This window comes from Moschus berezovskii, chromosome 8 (assembly GCF_049115385.1).
Source record: "Moschus berezovskii isolate FMDL1 chromosome 8, NW_MosBer_1.0, whole genome shotgun sequence".
Taxonomy (NCBI): domain Eukaryota; kingdom Metazoa; phylum Chordata; class Mammalia; order Artiodactyla; family Moschidae; genus Moschus; species Moschus berezovskii.
Genome location: NC_142467.1, coordinates 53,030,683 through 53,049,344, shown reverse-complemented (window position 1 = coordinate 53,049,344; position 18,662 = coordinate 53,030,683). Strand labels below are relative to the sequence as shown.

Sequence of the window (18,662 nt, the reverse complement as noted above, 5' to 3'; positions counted from 1 at the left end):
AACTACATTATCCTATGTCAGAGTTTAGAGATCAGATTTCAGAAAAGTAACTTACAGGGGCTCAGTAGGATTTTACACAGTGGTTTTGTGTATAATAATGACGGTGAAGCATTAAATATTCACCTTGCCGCTAATGATCATCCATGGGCTTCCCTGGTGGCTCAGTGGTAAAGAATCCACCTGCCAATGGGAAGACCCTTTGTAGAAGGAAATGACAACCCACTCCAGTATTTCTGCCTGGAAATCCCATGGACAGAGGAGCCTGGTGGGCTATAGTCTGCAGGGTCGCCAAAGAGTCAGACAGAATTTACCGACTAAACAACACAATGATGATCCATTCATCCACTCAATCATCCATCCATCTCCCTACACACTCAACTAATGGTCATCCATTCTTCCATCCCTCTGTATCCATTTGCTTAGGCTGTTTTTATTGAATCCCTATTATCTGCCGCATTCTGTGCTAAACACTGGAAAGAGATATGAATAAGATATAATTCCTGCATTCACTGACATCCCCGTTCTCAGAGATTGCATAATCTTGTGGTTAAAATGTCTCTGCAGACAAGCAACTATTCTCTATGTTCCTAATTTCTCTAGTCCTCAGGGCATACTGTACCTTTTAACGGTCAGTTACCCAAAGTCCACATCCTGTTTGTCCGCAGAACTGCCCTCTGAGCGGATTCCCATCTGTAAGTGTTTTCTAGGGCTCTCCAAGGAATGCTTCGCTGTACCACAAACCCATCTTGCTTGCTGCGTTTCACCTTACCCATCTTCCTCCTAATGATGTTGCTCTGCATATCATAACCAACTGGCTTCTCCTGGCTAGCTCCTTCCTCTTCCCCCAGAGAGCTGCCTGTGTAGGGTCCTCTGTTAACAGACCTACAGATGTAGCCAAGAACAAGACATCACCTTAATTATAAGTTTTTTCAAGTTTTAGAGATAACAGCAATTTGTGAGTAACTTCTTGCCATGCCTTCCCAGCTCTGTATGATCTGTCTACCTCCCTCCCCATCCTTGTACCATGTCATTCTGACCTCACTCAAAACCCTCAAGACGCATAGGCCCTGCTAGTGTCTGGCCCTTGCTCTTCTGTTTTCTGGAATGTTCTCCTCTTGGACCTTCACTTAGAGAGCTTCCTCCCCTCTTTATGCCCACATGCCTCCTAACCAAAGGTGAGGTACCCTCTTTCTCAGCCCCTATTTTTAACTCCTTTATGACCTGTGCTTGTGTGCTTAGTCGCTCACTCGTGTCCGACTCTTGCGACCCCATGGACTGTAGCCTGCCAGACTCCTCCGTCCATGGGACTCTCCAGGCAAGGATACTGGAGTGGGTTGCCCCACCCTCCTTCATGGGATCTTCCCAACCCATGGATTGAACCCATAGTTTATAAGTATTTTATTTATGCTTATTTGTGTGTCTTTTTCTGTCCCACTAAAATAAGGCTTCTCCCGTGCAAAGACCAGGTGTCACTCTTACCCACGTTGTCTTCATGGTACCCTAAGAGTGCTTGTAATACAGTAGAGGCTCAACCAGTGTTTGATCAACACATCAAAAGAAGAGAAACCTAAAACTGAACCGTGAAGACTGGTCGTTGCTGTTCTTAGAATTACAAGGTCAAGCTCCATCCACAGGACATCTTCCTGTGATCCCCTCTTGTCCTAGACCTAACCTGTGCCAGCCACCAGGTCTCAGGGGCAAACTCCCACATCTCCCACAGGAAAGGCTATGAGCCACTTATCCACAGTACAGCACCTCTGGCATTTCCTAATGCCAAGGAGAAGAAAAAGCAATTTCTTCTTTTTCCCAGGTATCATGTCAATCTCAGAATCATTTGCTAAGAGGTGGCTTTGCTCATGATAAAGAGAGGCCTTTAAATTATCTATCAAAGTTCACTTTCTCTTTACAGGTTTTTTTGCTTGTCTTGTTTATAACCTTTTTATTATGGTAAAACACGTATAGTGTAATTTTCCATTTTAACTATTAAGTGTACAATTTATTGAGTGCATCTGCAATATTGTGTACCCACTAACACTGTCTATCCAAAATTTTTCGATACTCCCCAAACCACTGGTCTTTCTTTAATTTGTTTCATCAATGTTTGTACTGGAGTGGGTTGCCACACCCTCCTCCACAGGATCTTCTTAGATCTATCTCAGAGTATAAATCTTTCACCTCCTTGATTAAACTTATTTCTAGGTTTTTTATGTTTTTGGAGACATAGAAATAGAATTTTTTCTCAATTTCTTCCTAGATGATTAATTACTGGTGTGTAGAAACACAAATGATTTTTCTGTATTAATTTGTACACTGCAACTGAACTCATTTATGAGCTCTAGTAGCTTCTTGATGGATTCTCTGTAGTTTTCTATGTTAATATATAAGATTATGTCATCTGTATATTGAGATACTTAAGTTCTTCCTTTCCAGTTTGGATTCCTTTATTGTTTTTTCCTGCCTGGTTGCTCTGGTTAGAAGTTCCAATACAATGTTGAATAGCAATGTTGAATAGCAATGGTGAAAGCAGGTATCTTTGTTCTTTTTCTGATCTTAAGAGGAAAGACTTTAGCCTTTTACCATTGAGTATTGTGATATCTGTGGGGGTTTTGTCAATGCCTTTACTCTTGGTGAGGAAGTTTGGTTCTATTCCTAGTTTTCTGAGTGTTTTTATCATGAAGGGTTTTGATTTGTTCAAATGCCTTTTTTGGGTAAGTTGAGACATCGTGTGTGTGTGTGTGTGGTGTGTGGTGTGTGTGTGTGTTTTCAGTTACTGTGAAGTATTACATTGCATTTTTTATGTTAAACCATTTTTGCACTCCAGCAATAAATCATACTTGGTCACAATGTGTGATTTTTTAATATGCTACTGGACTATTTGGTGTATATTGTTTAAGATTTTGCATCTATCTTCACAGGGGATATTAGTTTGTCATTTTTTTCCTAATAATGTCTTTATTTTTGTATCAGAGTGATGCTGGCGTCATAGAATAAGTTAGAAAACCTTTCCTCTTCTTGTATTTTTGGAAGAATTTGAGAAAAATTGGTGTTAATTTTTAAGTATTTAGAATTTACCTTTGAAACCATCTGGTCTTGGACTTTTCTTTGTTGTAAAGTTTTTGATTATTCTCACTTGTAGATTACTCTTGTGAAATATCTGCTGAGATTTTATTTCTTCTTGAGTCAGATTAGGTAATTTGTGTTTCTGAGAATTTGTCCATTTCATTTAGATGTTCTAATTTGTAGGTGTACAGTTATTCACAGTATTCTTACTTCTGTAAGGTTGGAAGTGATGTCTCCACTTTCACTTATGATTTTAGTTATGTGCATTTTTTTCTTTTTTCCTTTATCATTGTGACTAAACATTTATCAGTTTTGATATCTTTTCAAAGAACCAATTTTTGATGTCATTGATTCTATTGTCTTTCTATTCTGTTTCATTTATCTCTGCTCTAATCTTTATGGTTTCCTTTTTTCTGCTAACTTTGTGTTTAGTTTGTTCTTCTTTTTCTAGTTCCTCCAGGTATAAAGTTAGGCTGTTGATTTATTTCTTCTACATCCCATACTTTTTGGCATGTTGTATTTTTGTTTTCATTCATTTCAAAGTATTTCCTAATTCTTCTTGTGGTTTATTTTTTGACACACAGGTTGCTTAAGAATGTATTTTTTAATTTCCACATATTTATGGATTTTCCAGTTTTCCTTCTATTATTGATTTCTAGCTTCACTTCATTGCGGCTAGGGAAAATTTTGTATGTTTATCTTTTTAAATTTATTGAGATCTGTCTTGTAGCCTAATATGTGGTTTTTCGTAGACTCATTTGAACATATTTATGGGCTCAGTCATTCAATCGTGTCCAGCTCTTTGCAGCCCCATGGACTGTAACCTGCCAGGTTCCTCTGTCCATGGGATTTTCTGGGAAAGACTACTGAAGTGGATTGCATTTCCTACTCCAGTGGATCTTCCCGACCCAGGGATCAAACCCACGTGTCTTCCATCTCCTGCATTGGCAGGCAGATTCTTTACCACCAGCGCCACCTGGGAAGCCCAGGCATATTTAACAGAGTTGTTTTAAAGTCTGTCAAGTAAGTCCAGTGTTTGGGTTTCCTCAGGGATGACTTATGTCAATTTATTTGGTTTCTTTGAGTGGGTCATACTTACCTGTTTCTTTTTATACATTGTGATTTGTTGTCGAAAAATGACATTTGAAAATTATAATGTGGTAACTCCAGAAATCAGACTGTCTCCTCCCTCCTCGAGGATTTGCTGGTTTTTGATTGTTGAAGGCTACCCTTGTACTTCTGAGTGACTTTTACAAACTGTTTCTGCAAAGACTATCCCTTGTCATGCATCATCACTGCAGTCTTTCTTTTTTTGGCTTGTATTTGGCTAACATTTTGATAGAGATTTCCTTAAACAGCAGGACCATTTTTAAGTTGCTTTTTTCTTGATTTGGCATTTGGTTGCTGTAAACCTTTGATTGCTTTCCAGAGTTTTGACAATGTGGGCCCTGACAGTTTCTGCTTTTTTTTTTTTTTCTGCTGAGGGGTGGCAGTTTGGAGCTGCCTGTGCCACCATTTGGCTCTAGTTTCTCCTAATGTTATAGCATCAGTTTGAAAACAAAAAGGATTGTGCTTCAAAACAATGAGCAGTCTTCCCCCAAAGAAAGATCAGAAAGATGATAAATCTCAAAGTAGCACTTTATTTCTACTCAAGGATTTTAAAATATGAGGACAATCTTAGCAGCTCACTATATCATCATCATGCTAGTTTATTCATTCATCTGAATCTCAGGGTGTGGCAGGGCATTGGAATTTTTTTAAGTTATTTGGGTGATTCAGATATATAGTCAAGGTTACAACCTACAGTTGTAGAATTAGGCTGATTAGTGTAAAAGCACTATTGTTTTCCTTTTCTCCCTGTGTCTCAGTCTCACCATTTATAAAATGGAGTCTTAGTATTGGTACCTACTTCACAGACTGTTCTGAGTCAATTAGTACATGTCTGCCAAAATGGTAGCCACTGTTAAAGAAGATTTGGTACATATATACAATGGAATATTACTCAGCCATTAAAAATAATGAAGTAATGCCATTTACAGCAACAAGAATGGACCTGGATATTATCATACTAAGTGAAGTAAGTTAGAGAAGAATAAATATAAAATAATACCACTTATATGTGGAATCTAAAAAAAAATGATACAAATGAACTTATTTACAAAACAGAGATAGACTCACAGACCTAGAAAACAAACTTATGGTTACCAAAGGGGAAAGGTAAGGCCATGGGAGAGGGATAAACTGGGAGTTTAGGACTGACATGTACACACTGCTGCTGCTGCTGCTGCTGCTAAGTCACTTCAGTCGTGTCCGACTCTGTGTGACTCCATAGACGGAAGCCCACCAGGCTCCCCTGTCCCTGGGATTCTCCAGGCAAGAACACTGGAGTGGGTTGCCATTTCCTTCTCCAATGTGTGAAAGTGAAAAGTGAAGTCGCTCAGTCGTGTCCGACCCCCAGCGACCCCACAGACTGCAGCCCACCAGGCTCCTCCATCCATGGGATTTTCTAGGCAAGAGTACTGGAGTGGCTTGCCATTGCCTTCTCCGCATGTACACACTACTGTATTTAAAATAGATAACTAACAAGGATCTACTGTATAGCACAGGGAACTCTGCTCAATATTCTGTAATAAATGGGAAAAGAATTTGAAAAAGAATAGCTATATGTATACATGTATAACTGAATCACTTTGTTGTATACCTGAAACTAACACATTGTAGATCAACTATTCAGTTCAGTTCAGTCGCTCAGTCGTGTATCAGTTCAGTTCAGTTCAGTCACTCAGTCGTGTCCGACTCCCCGCGACACCATGAATCACAGCACGCCAGGCCTCCCTGTACATCACCAATCCAATATAAAATAAAAATTGAAAAAAAAAGAAAAAATTAAAAGTGAAGCAAAGAGTCGGACACAACTGACTGAACTGAACCCTAAAAAAAAAAAAGTTAGCTGTTGTTATGTTTTATTTTTCCACTCTGCTTCCTGACTTCTCACTTCATTCTTTCCCATGGCTCATGGTATATGCCTCTGTTCATGCTCATGGTAGACGCTCTGTTGTTTCTTTGCTTCATGGATATTCTCCACTGACCCTCTCTGCTCACCAACCTCTTTAAAGAAGCAAAAAGACTGATGCACGCCAGTCTGTCTGCCATGGAAGCTAATGACCTAACTCCTCTTTTTCTGCCTCCTGAGATTTCCACGTGCTCTAAACCCTGCAGATATTTCTGATGCCATTTGTACTTATACTAATCATTGTTTGCTCTCTCATCCCTAAGAGGCACATCCCAAGATTTTTAACCAGTGGTTTTCTTCTCAATCACCTAAGACCCATTCATTCCTCCATTCTGATTGCTCCCCACTCCTTTCCCTCACACTCTTTCTGGTTTATCCTTTTGACTTGTCCATGTAGCTGCCCTTCTTAAATTTTTCCAGTTAAGGCAGAGGACAGAGAACATGTTGCACATGAGCCCTTAGGGCCAGGGTTGGGACTCATGACATCTGCAATGCTGTATCACAGATTCATCTCTGAGTGTGCATTTTACATCTTTTTTAAAATAAAGCAGAGATATATGACAGAGAAAAAAAACTTGAGTAAATTTCTGCATTTTATTTGATTATAATCTTGATTTTTAATGTTAAAATATTTTAAAATGTTAACATTTTAAATATTCTTCATGTTAAATTTTATATAACTTTTGCTTATATATTTACTTATGTTTATATTATACATATATTGTCTGTAAAATATAAATACATAAATGTAGAAATGTGTATGTGTATAAAATATAAAGTATTATATAAATATGTTAAACATTTATTTATATACTTTGATATAATATTTTAATGTTAAAATATTTTTTCCCACATCTTGCTCCAAGGAGCTCTATCAGATCACAGGGATTCCCCATGGCTGATACCGGAAACCCTCAGGGTCACAAATCCCCCAGTCTGAGGATAAGAGGGAGGTGTAATGGAGTCTTCTTTCTCTCCTTTGTTTTGCTTCCTTTGCCACATCTCTGAAATTTCCTCTCTTTTTTTTTGAAAGCATATATTTATTTTTAATTAGGGTATAGTTGCTTTACAATGTTGTTAGTTTCTGCTGTATGAATGGATAGATTGAAGATGTTGTACATATATATGATGGAATATTACTCAGCCATAAAAAGGAATGAAACTGGGTCATTTGTAGAGACATGGATGGACCTAGAGGCTGTCAAACAGTGAAGCAAGTCAGAAGGGGAAATCAAATATCATACATTAATGCATATATGTGAGTAACTCTCCTTTTTATAGTTTATTCTTCTAACAACTAAATATTTATTCAGGAAAGAAAAAAAAACTCCAGTACTTGAGGACTTAATATTCTCTAATTCTTAGATTTAAAAACAAAAATATTTTTTCCTTTGAGAAGAACATTTTTCATCACAAGTTTTCTGGAAGGATTTTATTACAGACTTGAACCCACCTATCTTGAAGCCATGGTTTCTTGTGCTAAATGGCTGAAAGACATCAAGCTCATAAACCGTAACCCAGGTCTTCTCTTCCATGTTGCCTCGTTGTGGGGAGCAGAGAGTTGCTGTACTTTATTCTCTTTCTTTCCTGTTTGCTCCTCTGTTAATCTGATTGTGGTCTCACTCTGGCTACAAATTTTCAGATAGCATCTATTTTGAGGACACATTGGTCTTAATTGATTTGGGCCACTCAGTTAAACAGACGCTCAGTAAGTTATTGGCTATTTGAGACTCTCCGTTCGTCTGCTAACTATGTCTCTATTTTTTTCCCCAATGTTCACCCGGAAGACATGCCTTCTTCAAGAGCACCTTGAATCTGTCCAAAAGGAGTTCATAATTTTCAACAGAGAAAAGTAAGTAACTCCTGGAAGAACAGCAGCTCAGCACATGATGGGCTGTTTCAGTCAGATTTGACTTGCAATGCCTTGATATATTTTTTAACATTTTTTATTTTAATTATAAAAGTGATGCATACCCATAATAGAAAATCTAGAAATTTCATAAATCTTTTTTTCTTGTAAGAGATTTCAAAAATTATAATAGGTAAATTAGCTTAGCATGAGGTCTCTGTTGATGGGACAGGCAGAAGAATGGGAACTTCAACATTTAAAATCAATGATATTTTTAAGAAGGTTACCTGATTCATGCTTCTTTATAAATTGTTTGGCTTCATGCTATCATTTCAAAAGTTTAAATCTTTTATTTCTCACTTCAATGAATAAACCTACTTTATATTTTCCTTTTAAGAGTCAAAAGGGACTTTAATAAAAGACAAGCAAATCAAGCCTTGGAACAAACCAAAGACCCACAAGGAGAGGATGGTCAGAACAGCAACCTGTGAAGTCCTCATCTTCTTGGGACATTTCCACGTCAGGAAGAGCTGACAATAATTCTCACCTCTCCACACCTCACAGACTTTAGAAAATGTGAATGAAAGCCTTGGGAAGGAGGCAGCATGACACAGAGAAGAGCCTCTGGGTTCCTGGGAACTAGTTTCACAAATAACTGTGTGACCTTGAGCAAGTCACTTAATCCCTTTCTCTGCTTCAGTTTGTTCACTTATCACGAGAAGTTAATACTAGATGAGCTCTATGCTGCCTTTTTACTGCCACCATCCTGTTATTCTTAATAGCCTCTATTTTTACTTTAAAAGGAATATTTGGATGTAGATTTATTTTTCCACTCCTAGTTACAGTGACAAGTGGACATCGGTGGCTGATGGAGTGAAGCCTTGAGAGCTAGAAAACTTCATAAGGAAGCCAGAATCCCCAAACCCAACTGAATAGGAATAAGGAAAGCATTCAGGAAGAAATGAGTGGGACCAGATAAGAAGTATCATATACTGATGAGGGCCCTCCAGTGGTGTGCTAGGCTTGAACATTATACCAGCTTGTATCAGCTAGTAAGTAAGAGCTGCTAGGCATAAATGCCCGAATGCCCTGTTTGGTGATGTGACATTGAGAAGTTGAAATTGGTGATGGTGGAAATATTTCCATCATGGAAACTGGCAGATGCTACAAATAGGGCTTTTTTTCCCCCTCCCAGCAAGCCAGTTCTGAAATATTTAGCACACCACTGGCCTTCTTCTAGAAGCATATTCCTTGAGAACTGTTACCTCTTAAGACTATCAGAGACCTGAGTCCAGACAGAATTAGAAAGGAACATTGTCACATTGAAAACACGTCCAACTTATAGTACACTGAAGTTGTATCTTACACAGGAGTTATGGTCTAAGTTAGAATGTGAGGTGAATTTGGAAAATAGTAAAATTTACCCTTGAAAAATCCCTTTAATATACATTAACATATGGTGAGTATCTTTTCTTAGAGAAGCCCAATATCATTCAGGCCCTTCACTAATGAAACAAGTCATCTTTTATTTACTTTTTTTGGTCTCATTTTAAGCTAATACCAGATGCACTAAAATATTGAACAGATTATTCATGGCTTGGTAGACTAGACTCACTTCCAACTGTGGAATGCTCACACATCTGAGAGGTCTAAGGTCAGGGAAACTGACTAAGGGAACAGCCATACTTACTTGTGCTTACTGCAAAGAATGGCAGGCCGAATTGCCTATCTACAATATTTTCTTTTTCTACCAAATACAAAGTTTAACTCGCCTAAGCTAAGATGTAACTCTACTCTTCAGATACGCAGAAGGTCTTTGCAGAAGAACTGGTTTTTGGCAACTCCCAGATACTGCTGGGTGAACAGTAAACAGAGTTGGTGGGGGTCTGTGGTAACTCTTAGCCATTCAGATCATCAAAACCTTGTCCTTCCTTATGGAGCATATGGGGCTCATCAAGGCAGCAGTAAGTTGTCAATAGGGGAGACCAGCCAGGTAGAAACAAGCAGAAGTGACAGACACTGCCACATAGGACTCTTCCAGAAGGGAGGTCACTCTGGGCAACTCAACATGAGAAGAAAAGCAGTGCTGAACTGTAAACTCAACAATGATGGTTTTCTCCTCACTGAGCTAACAGGCCCAGAACTTCTGGCCTTGAAAACCTGGACACAGTGCCTCTCTGCTTCAAGAGTAACCACATTGCTGTTAAGAATTAAAAGCCAGATCCTATGTTCTGTTTGATTCCTTTTCTCTACATTTCTCCCACGTGATCTGCCTGTGCTAGTTTTTCTCCCATATAGAAATTATGGCTCAGTTTCCCAAGGAGGGGGTTGACCAAATCTGTAAGGAGGTGACCAGATTCTGCTTCTCCTTGGTAACTGGGAGTATCAGGGGCCACGTGCATGTTTACCAAACTCCACCTTTCATTTGTTTGGCGTCAAGCCCTGATGTGCGTCGACTCATCTCTCCAGTCACCTGGTTCCCCCTCTTTCTCTGATCTTGTCTATTATCATCCCAATGGAGAGACTTTGGGAAAGATTTACCCAAGGGCAATGGTTAGCAGGATCTCCGTTGGGATGAGAGTAATCATTTGTGCCATTTCATGTCTGCTCAGTTAATAATGGGATAGGAACTCAATACAACTAGGTATTCTGGAGGGTGATTATCTAGTTTTTACTTCCAGTGACCTTCTTCTGTGCCTGCAGCACCTTTGTGGGCTTTCAGGAACCATGGATCCAATGACTAGAGGGCACAGCCTGAGAGAGGTTAAGATAAGATTTCCAGCCCTCATCAGGTTACAGAGCCACAAGGTAGTTCAAGTTAGAAAATAAAAAGCATTGCATCTATCAGTGTAGAACAACTGATCCCAAGAACCTCCACTGGATATTCTGAGTGCTAGGACAAAAGTTTCCCCAAATATAAAAGGATTTCTAAATCCTCACCATACTGCTATTTGTTGAAATCAGATCCTTGGGTTTCATTCCATAACCTGGGCTAAAACTGACTACCCTACTGGGTGAAACATATCTAGGTTTATGACAGCCAAGGCTCAGGGCTAAGAATTTTAAAAAAAATTACAAAAAAAATAGGGTGACCCTTAAATCCTTTTGTCTGGCATTTCTGGCATCTTATTTTCTCTCACAGCTCCCTTACCTGTGTGGAACGTCTGAGAAGTCTGAGCAGGTTTGCAAGTCCTGTTCTGACACACTGGCACTGCAGCTGGGCACCCCCACCCCAGCGCAAGCACAGGGACAAGTGGGTGGGTGGGGTGGCTCTGTGACCCTGTCCTTGACCTGAACCCCATGGAAGAAAATGCTTTGCTAATGGCTCATTCCCCAAGGACATCACTGGTCTTACCTGAGGGCACTGCTAGGGCAGAAATCAATGTCGAAGAACACAGAACACTGCTCTGTTAATGAGGGTAATTTAATTAATTGGCAATTAGTCTGTTTCTGATAGTTAAGTTTTACCCAGAAACAACTAGACTTTGTATCATCATAGCTTTTCTAGCCTGGATGGATGAATAAATAACTAGGGAGAAAGAGAGGGTCACATAGCTAGCAGGGGTCAGAGCTGCTGCTTTTGGCTAACATAGTAATGCTAAGGCCTATAATTCTCTAAGCGCTCAATGAAAAGGCATGAAAAAGAGTGAATTGTTTTAGTATCCAGTTGTCCCTGCATTCTGTCAACACAAATCCCACATTTCCTAGAGATTCTGCCTGTGATCACCATTTCTTACAATCTCAGTGTGTCTGATATTGAACACTGTTAAAAATGCAAACCCAGTTTACAAACTCTGCTGTTGTGAATAGGTAACCTTTGCTGGGAAATCTGTGCTTCTGTTGAGCTGTAGCATACATACTGTCAGTGTGCCTGGATGTATTAAAATGTCTTCTGTACACTGGAAGCCACTGTCCTTTCTTTGTCAGCTGTGTGTGTGTGTGTGTGTAATCGTTTCCCCGAGGGGTAGGGCTGTGGGTTTCCAAAGTCACCTGTTCTCATTTCCATTTCCTGCTGTGAGGAATGTCCTTCACCAGAGACAAAGTGATATTAGAGATGATGTCTCAGAACCATGGAATGCTAGGGATGATGTCCTAGAAGTATGAGATGCAGCTGATCCACATGTGTAGAAACGGAGAACCTGACCCCTCCTGCAGTTACCTAAGGAAGCACAGCCCAGGACTCTGGATTTTGCCTTTCACTATGATCTTAAGACTGTGGACAGTTCATGCACCTATTTTTTTAGCACTATGTCTTCCTACCCATCAATATCTTTGTCCCGTCCTACATATCCAAGCAGCAGGTGGATGTTCCAAGCCCAGAACCCAGGAGAGGGAGGTAACCAACAGCTCTGAACTCTTGCAGCTAGAAGCAACTTCTGCCTCGGGGAGGATCAAGGGGTCTTCCAGTCATCTCTCTGACTCACAGCAGCCTAGCAGCCACAGGCTGGCAGGTTCCTGGGACAGGATCTTGTTAAGTCTTGTGGGCTCTGTTGTCCAGGTCTTGGGAAGCACCCTGTCACCTTCTCGGTGTCCGCTGAGCACAGGGAAGGATCTAGACCTCTTTCCATTCTGAGGAATGCCTGTCTTAAGGACGCGACCTCATTTCTGCAGGCTGCTGTGGCCCCTTCATTCCATTTCCTGCTCATTTCCTTCCTCCTTGTGAGAGCCTGATGGTAGTAAAGTTGATACCAGAAAGTTCTTTGAAGCCAGAGGGACCTTGTTTTTCCTAGTCAGTGGTCTCATTCCCCACCTGGCTGATGTGACTCAGCCCTAATAGCTCCAGCCTGCAGAGGTGTGAAAGTCAATGTGTGAACTGTGCTAACAACAACAAAAAAAACCTGCTTCATCCCTTTTAGAGCCCTGCAGGCTGAGCTCATTTTAAGCACTAACACTGCTCTTGACACCTAGGCTAATCCTAAGGAGAGATCCATTCTGCCACGATCAAGAGCAGGGAGAGGTGTTTCACCCGTCTTGAGTTCAACCCACAAAACAGGATTGTGGGCAAAAGCTTGTTAATCAAGAAGCCTTGCACGCCACACTGAAATAACTCCTATATGCACAGAGGAACTTCTGATGTGGTTTCTGAGCTTCTGTGTTAAAAGTTATCATCACTCTGAGCTCCTGTCCTGAAGACACTGCTCTGCCAAACCAAGGTGGGGGGTGTTCATCATACACAAAAATTCATCAGGAACTACCATTCCCTGATCCCCTGCCCTACCTAGCTCAATCTACATACAGATGCTGTGCCCTGCAGCTCGAGAATGGTGCCGTGGCTACCTCCTTTTTTTCCTAGATCCCATGCCCCCCTCTTCTGGAATCACAAACTGATTTTCTTCCAGTTATTGAGAGTCCACGTGGTTCGGGTGGCTCCGGAGCCAGTGTGTTACCAGGTGGGGCCAATCCCAGGACCTCGCACACAGTGCCAACTACAATGGAGTATGTGACCAAGCTGGACCAATCAAAATCAGCCTCCTTGACCAGGAACTATCCAAGGAGCCTCTCCACCCCACTCTCGTACCCAGAAATCGCTAATCAAGTGCAAACTTGGAGGTGCCGATGGCCAGTTTTGCTCCCAAGTGGAATGAGCTTTCCTAAGAATGACGCACTTCCTAAAGGCAAACAGGGCTAAGAGATGGAGAGAAACAATGTTCTAGACGCAGCTATGCCTCAGTCTACCCAAATCTATCCCTGAAGTTTTCTGTTACACTAGACTTTAAAAAACCTTCTTCAAAAAGTTTTCTTAATAGGCATCTAACATTTGCTATTGAAAATGTCCTACACAAGTTCTAATTGGATCCAGGACTGTTCCCCAAAAAAGGATTTAGCTAACAGGTCTGGTGGACTACAATGTGATACAGAAGGGTTCAGAACCATGAGTTAATAACTTTTGAAATATATAAAATTTCTGAGCCTTTAACTTAACAACATATGCTTTAAATCTCTCCAATTATTATAGTATACACAGTAGATTCCTTAGGAACAACCTGCTAAAGAATGTACTTTGGCACATGCTTAGTTTTTCTCAAAGTCCAGGCTTTTAGAAGTAGAGGAAATGCTTTAAGGGAATGGCAAAAAAAAAAAAAAAACAGAATAAAACAAACCTTACAGGATCTGTTCTGAACTCAATTAGATTTATCCCAATTGGCAATGCCTTTATATTATTGCTGAATTTGATGACCCATTAAAAATTTTAGTTATTCCCCAACATTTCAATAATAGTCACTTAACTCTGTGGCCAGAACAAAAACTCAGGTGCAACTGAAAAGAGAAGCTTCAGACTTTCTCAGGGTAACAGTTTACATCAGACACATCCCTCTCACGAACCACGTCAGTTCTCTAAGCAGTTGTCACTCTTCAGGTGGACAGGAATGACACACAAGGAAGAAGGCTGGACAACGATGGCTGTGATTTCAGAGTTATTTTAATAACCAGGTTTACATTAACAGTCACGTGATGAACTTTTTTTTCCCCTTAATCTCAGCTAAACTCAAAACACAGTTTTCTTCACGGTTCAAAGCAAACAGCTCTCGGCGTTCCAGAGCTGCTTCACAGCTACCACAGGTCACAGGGAGAGTCACTGTCTGTTCATAGTTACCAGACACAGAACTGAACACCCACACACCATTTCCAAAGAGGGAACTTACAAGGGATGCTGGCTGCCTGGGACAGCCCGCGTGTACACTGGGACTTGAGCTGGAGGTTCCAGGGGAGGAGGTCTGGGAAGCTTGGGCCAAAAAGCTGTTGAGATTTCTCATGGGGGAGCCCAAGTCCAGGCTTGGGATGGGCGCCTTTGGGGCAGAACATGACTCTTTGTGTGGAGTCACAAAGGAAAAGGCCAGAGGATGACTGGACTTTGAAGAAACGCACTTTGGGGATAACCACAGCCCTGCTCTCTCTAGAAAACTTAGAGGAAATATCTCCGGGGGGGAGGGTAGCTGATTTATCTAATACCTTCTCAATTACCAAAGATGGTGGCCATCCCAGAGAGAAGCCCAGATAATTGCCACCCCCTCTTAGAGAGGGGCCAGGCCAAGAGATGAGATAACCAAAGAAAGCTCGGAGGAGATGGAAGACCCTCATATGCCCTCATACCCTCAGATGAGACGCCAGGGAATTCTGAGAGGGCTGTGGCTCACCGCCATGTTCTCTTCCTAAACCCTTTGGACAGGGCTCTTTGATGAGTCTCATGGAACAGGGTACACTTGAATACAAATTTTAACTTAAGTAACGAGGAACCAGAACTCAACGTCAACAACAGACTGGGAGTTTTCTTGGAATTCTCAGAAATTTCTGTGCTTGGAAAGTTACTAATAGTAAATGAAGACAGGGAGACTTCCTCAGTTAAGTTGTCCATCATGAATGCATATAGGGGTTGTTCCTTCAGCAAAAAACAAACTTGTGCAGAATATAAAATTCTGGCTCAGTGTTTCATTCAGAAGTCCTAAACGCAGCCAATTTGGCCATGAAAGATCTATTTTTCAAAGCACAGAGAGGTGGTGGGGAGGCTGAGCTGGACTGAGGGATTAGGTAAGAGCAGCAGACGGCACACAAGAGGATGTGGGAACTAGTCATTTATGTGTCTTTTCCTCCATCTGGTGGTTGTGGCTGGTACTGCAACGAACCTTAAAGCACAGCCCAGCCAATGAGGTATATATGAAAGCTTCTGATCTGACTAGCTCCCTCTGCCTGCAAAACTGTCATTCTAAGTTCTACCAAAAGCCCCCAAATCTCTGAGTATATAAATCAAGGGCTGCAACCTCCCCTTCGCTAAAGTTTCTCTTAAGATAAAGGCACCATGAAAAAAGCCTTAAAAACAGCAAGACTCCTTTTATGAAAGGAAATAATCTTTTTCATGATTAGAACAGAAAAGTACATTGCTAGGGAAATCCTCTTCCTTGGCTATTTCCAAACTCCTTTTTAGCCATGTACCCCCTCTTCTCTGGTCTTCAACTTACTAAAACCTGTAGAGATAATGGCTTCTCCTAAGCACTTGAAAGGTGTTTGCTCTTTTCTTGAAAGTACTTAGTTCATGGGGTTTCAGGACCTACCAGCTGGATCCCCTGAGCACAGAAGTCTGATATCGGGTTGAATATGTTTTCCCTGCAATATGGACCTCAGCGGGATCACAGAACTTGCTCCAAAACTGAATTTTCAGAAGTGGAATGACAGGGAATTGGACATTCAGGTCTAACCGACAAGGCAGATGCCAACACTAGGCTAATTTCCTTTACGTGCCATGTCACTTCTACTCACTGGGAGACTCTGGTACTGAAACAAAAAGTGCCCCCATGGGATATGCTAAGGGAAAGGGCAAGAGATGGTTCAGAACTGACAAACAGAACCGCGGCAACAGAGTCTGTTCCTTTTGCTTCAGACTGCCTTTCTCAGAACTCTGCTGCTTCCCATATGAGCCAAGATTCTGTTAGTAATAAAAGTTAGGGAACACCTAAGAAAACAAATTTCCAACAATAACCAAAAAAATCATATTCAATAAAAGATGTGCCTGGATCTTAGGAGAGCAAGAGAATCACTCACTCCTGGCAAGAGAAGTCCATCTCAGCTCCAGGCCTAACTTGCGAAGCCACCTGCTTGTCTCCATTTGCAATGAGCTTGAGAGGAGATCACCAGGTGTTTAGAGGGAGGTGTTACTTAAGTGCAGCCGCCTTGAGGGCCACTGCTATGCTCCCAGCTGCTGCCTTTTAAGAGCACCAAAGAGGCAGGGAGGGCAAGAGGAAGAGAAAGATCATTGCTTCTCTCTCCTCTTAATTCCCAACCCAGGAAAGAGAAGAATTTGAAAGCAACACTGAGAAAGAGGCCCGACCAAACACTGGCACGACCAAAAAGGTGGAAGCAATGGTTGGGTTTTGGTGTTTTAATAAAATGTTCCAAGGGATAAAATCTACTAGGAGAGGACACGACAGAGTCCCGAACCCAAAGATCGCCTTCCTTGTCTGTAGACCCCAGGGGCAGGTGATGGAGTACCGGCTGCCCTGAGCGGCCATCTTTCGTGGAAATTAACATACTTCATCAACACAATACACAAGACCCCCTATGCTCACCCGCCCGCCTCCCCCGTCCACACCCTACCCCAGCACCTCTGACCCCTCCGCCTTGCTCTGGGTTCCCACCACCCACTCACCCCAAATAACCGGCGTCCCTTTTGTTCATGTTCCTGCCGTCCCCGCTTGTCTGTCCCCTTGTCGTAAGATGCAGCACTACACACGCTCTCAACACTATATAGCAGACGCTTTGCCTTAGTGGCCTGATTGCATGCATGTAAATGGAGGAGGGGGGTCAAACAAATCCAGGCTATGCATCAACAGAAATCAAAGCAATATTCGTAAAGCTAGGCAAGCGAGCGTTAACATTGGAGAAACATAAGGCTTGAGGCTTATTGATTCTTTAGATCGAAACTGTTTGGATTCGCTTTCCTTCTTAAATATTGGTGTACCATTTTGGCTTCAAAAGAATCTCTTCTTGCTTCTGCCCCTCTCTTTGGGGGAGGGGTCGCTTAACTCAGGGATGTGATGTTAGAACGCCCTCCAGGGGGCGCTACGATGCGCTTGCTGGCCGAGCGGACCCCTTCATCCACTTGGGTGCCTGCAGGTGACAGTAAGTTCCCAGGGAATAAAAAGGGAGGTGGGGGTGTGGACAAGAGAGAAAATGGATTAATTCGAACAGCGTGAGATATTAAATGCCCTCATCTCCTATTTCAGTCTGTCAGGTAGTCCAGACTTTCCGTACCCACTCTCCTGAAAACAACCCCTTGCAGGAGAAGTCAGATGCTTATTGGATTTCATCGGACCCTCTGCACCATAACAATGACAGTAAAAAGAACAGCGGGAGTGATATGAAAAACAGCTGCTCATGTGCACTGTGATAAGCAACTCTGAAGTGCTTCTCAGATCACCTCATTCAGTCCTCATCACGATCCTGGAAGCGGGTACTGTTATTACCCCATTTTACGGAAGAGGTGACTGAGGCTGTGAGATATCAGGCAACTTGCCTGTGAGGCTCTCACAACTTGGAGTGGTGATGGTCTGACCTGGGGATACAACTAAAATGAAACACTGATACGCACTCCTGTTCAGAAAGGAGCCAAAAAAAAAAAAAAAGCTCAGGCAAGAGAGTAGTCAGGTAGCAATGAAACATGGAAAAAACACTGAAAAATTTCAGGCAACTAGCATATGTGATCTCTGATACTGTCACCTCAAGTTTTGGCATTTTTCCTCCATCTTCCTCCCCTCTGTCCTCTTGTATCTTTTCCTCCCTGTTTTCCCATTTCTCCCACTTCTTCCCCACACAATTACTGTCCCTTTACATGTGTCTTTCGCTTATCATCTCACTTCCCTCACTTGAAAGTTTTCATCAGAGAGATGCAAATCTACACATTGGTTATCTACACTACTGTTTATGGAGCAGTTGCACATTTTCTAAGAATATCAGAGAGTTCTTAAAGATCCATGATATAGCTGCTGCTGCTGCTGCTAAGTCACTTCAGTCGTGTCCGACTCTGTGTGACCCCATAGACAGAAGCCCACCAGGCTCCCCCATCCCTGGGATTCTCCAGGCAAGAACAGTGGAGTGGGTTGCCATTTCCTTCTCCAATGTGTGAAAGTGAAGTCGCTCATGGTAAATGTTCAGTTAGTGGTAGCTATTGCTAGAATTATTATTATTATGACAAGGAAAGGAGGAAGATAAATAAAATCCTAGGCTGGAAGCAGCTATTGTAATTTGAGC

The 18,662-nt window shown here is 41.7% G+C and overlaps 2 protein-coding genes across 4 annotated transcripts in view; one reads left to right on the top strand and one right to left on the bottom strand.

Moving 5' to 3' along the window:
* The window catches only part of STK32A (serine/threonine kinase 32A), a 145,765-nt gene extending 137,226 nt beyond the window's left edge, over window positions 1-8,539 (top strand). The window contains exons 12-13 of the mRNA XM_055428832.2: window positions 7,861-7,925; window positions 8,320-8,539. Coding sequence (XP_055284807.1) covers window positions 7,861-7,925; window positions 8,320-8,413 — 159 coding nt within the window. The 3' untranslated portion in view covers window positions 8,414-8,539. The remainder of the gene's footprint in view (window positions 1-7,860; window positions 7,926-8,319) is intronic.
* A 5,786-nt stretch (window positions 8,540-14,325) lies between these two features.
* DPYSL3 (dihydropyrimidinase like 3) overlaps window positions 14,326-18,662 on the bottom strand; it is a 121,281-nt gene continuing 116,944 nt past the window's right edge. For all 3 annotated transcript variants that reach the window (XM_055428829.2, XM_055428831.2, XM_055428830.2), the window contains one exon: window positions 14,326-17,522. In XM_055428829.2, the coding sequence (XP_055284804.1) occupies window positions 17,434-17,522 (89 nt within the window). In that variant the 3' untranslated portion in view covers window positions 14,326-17,433. The remainder of the gene's footprint in view (window positions 17,523-18,662) is intronic.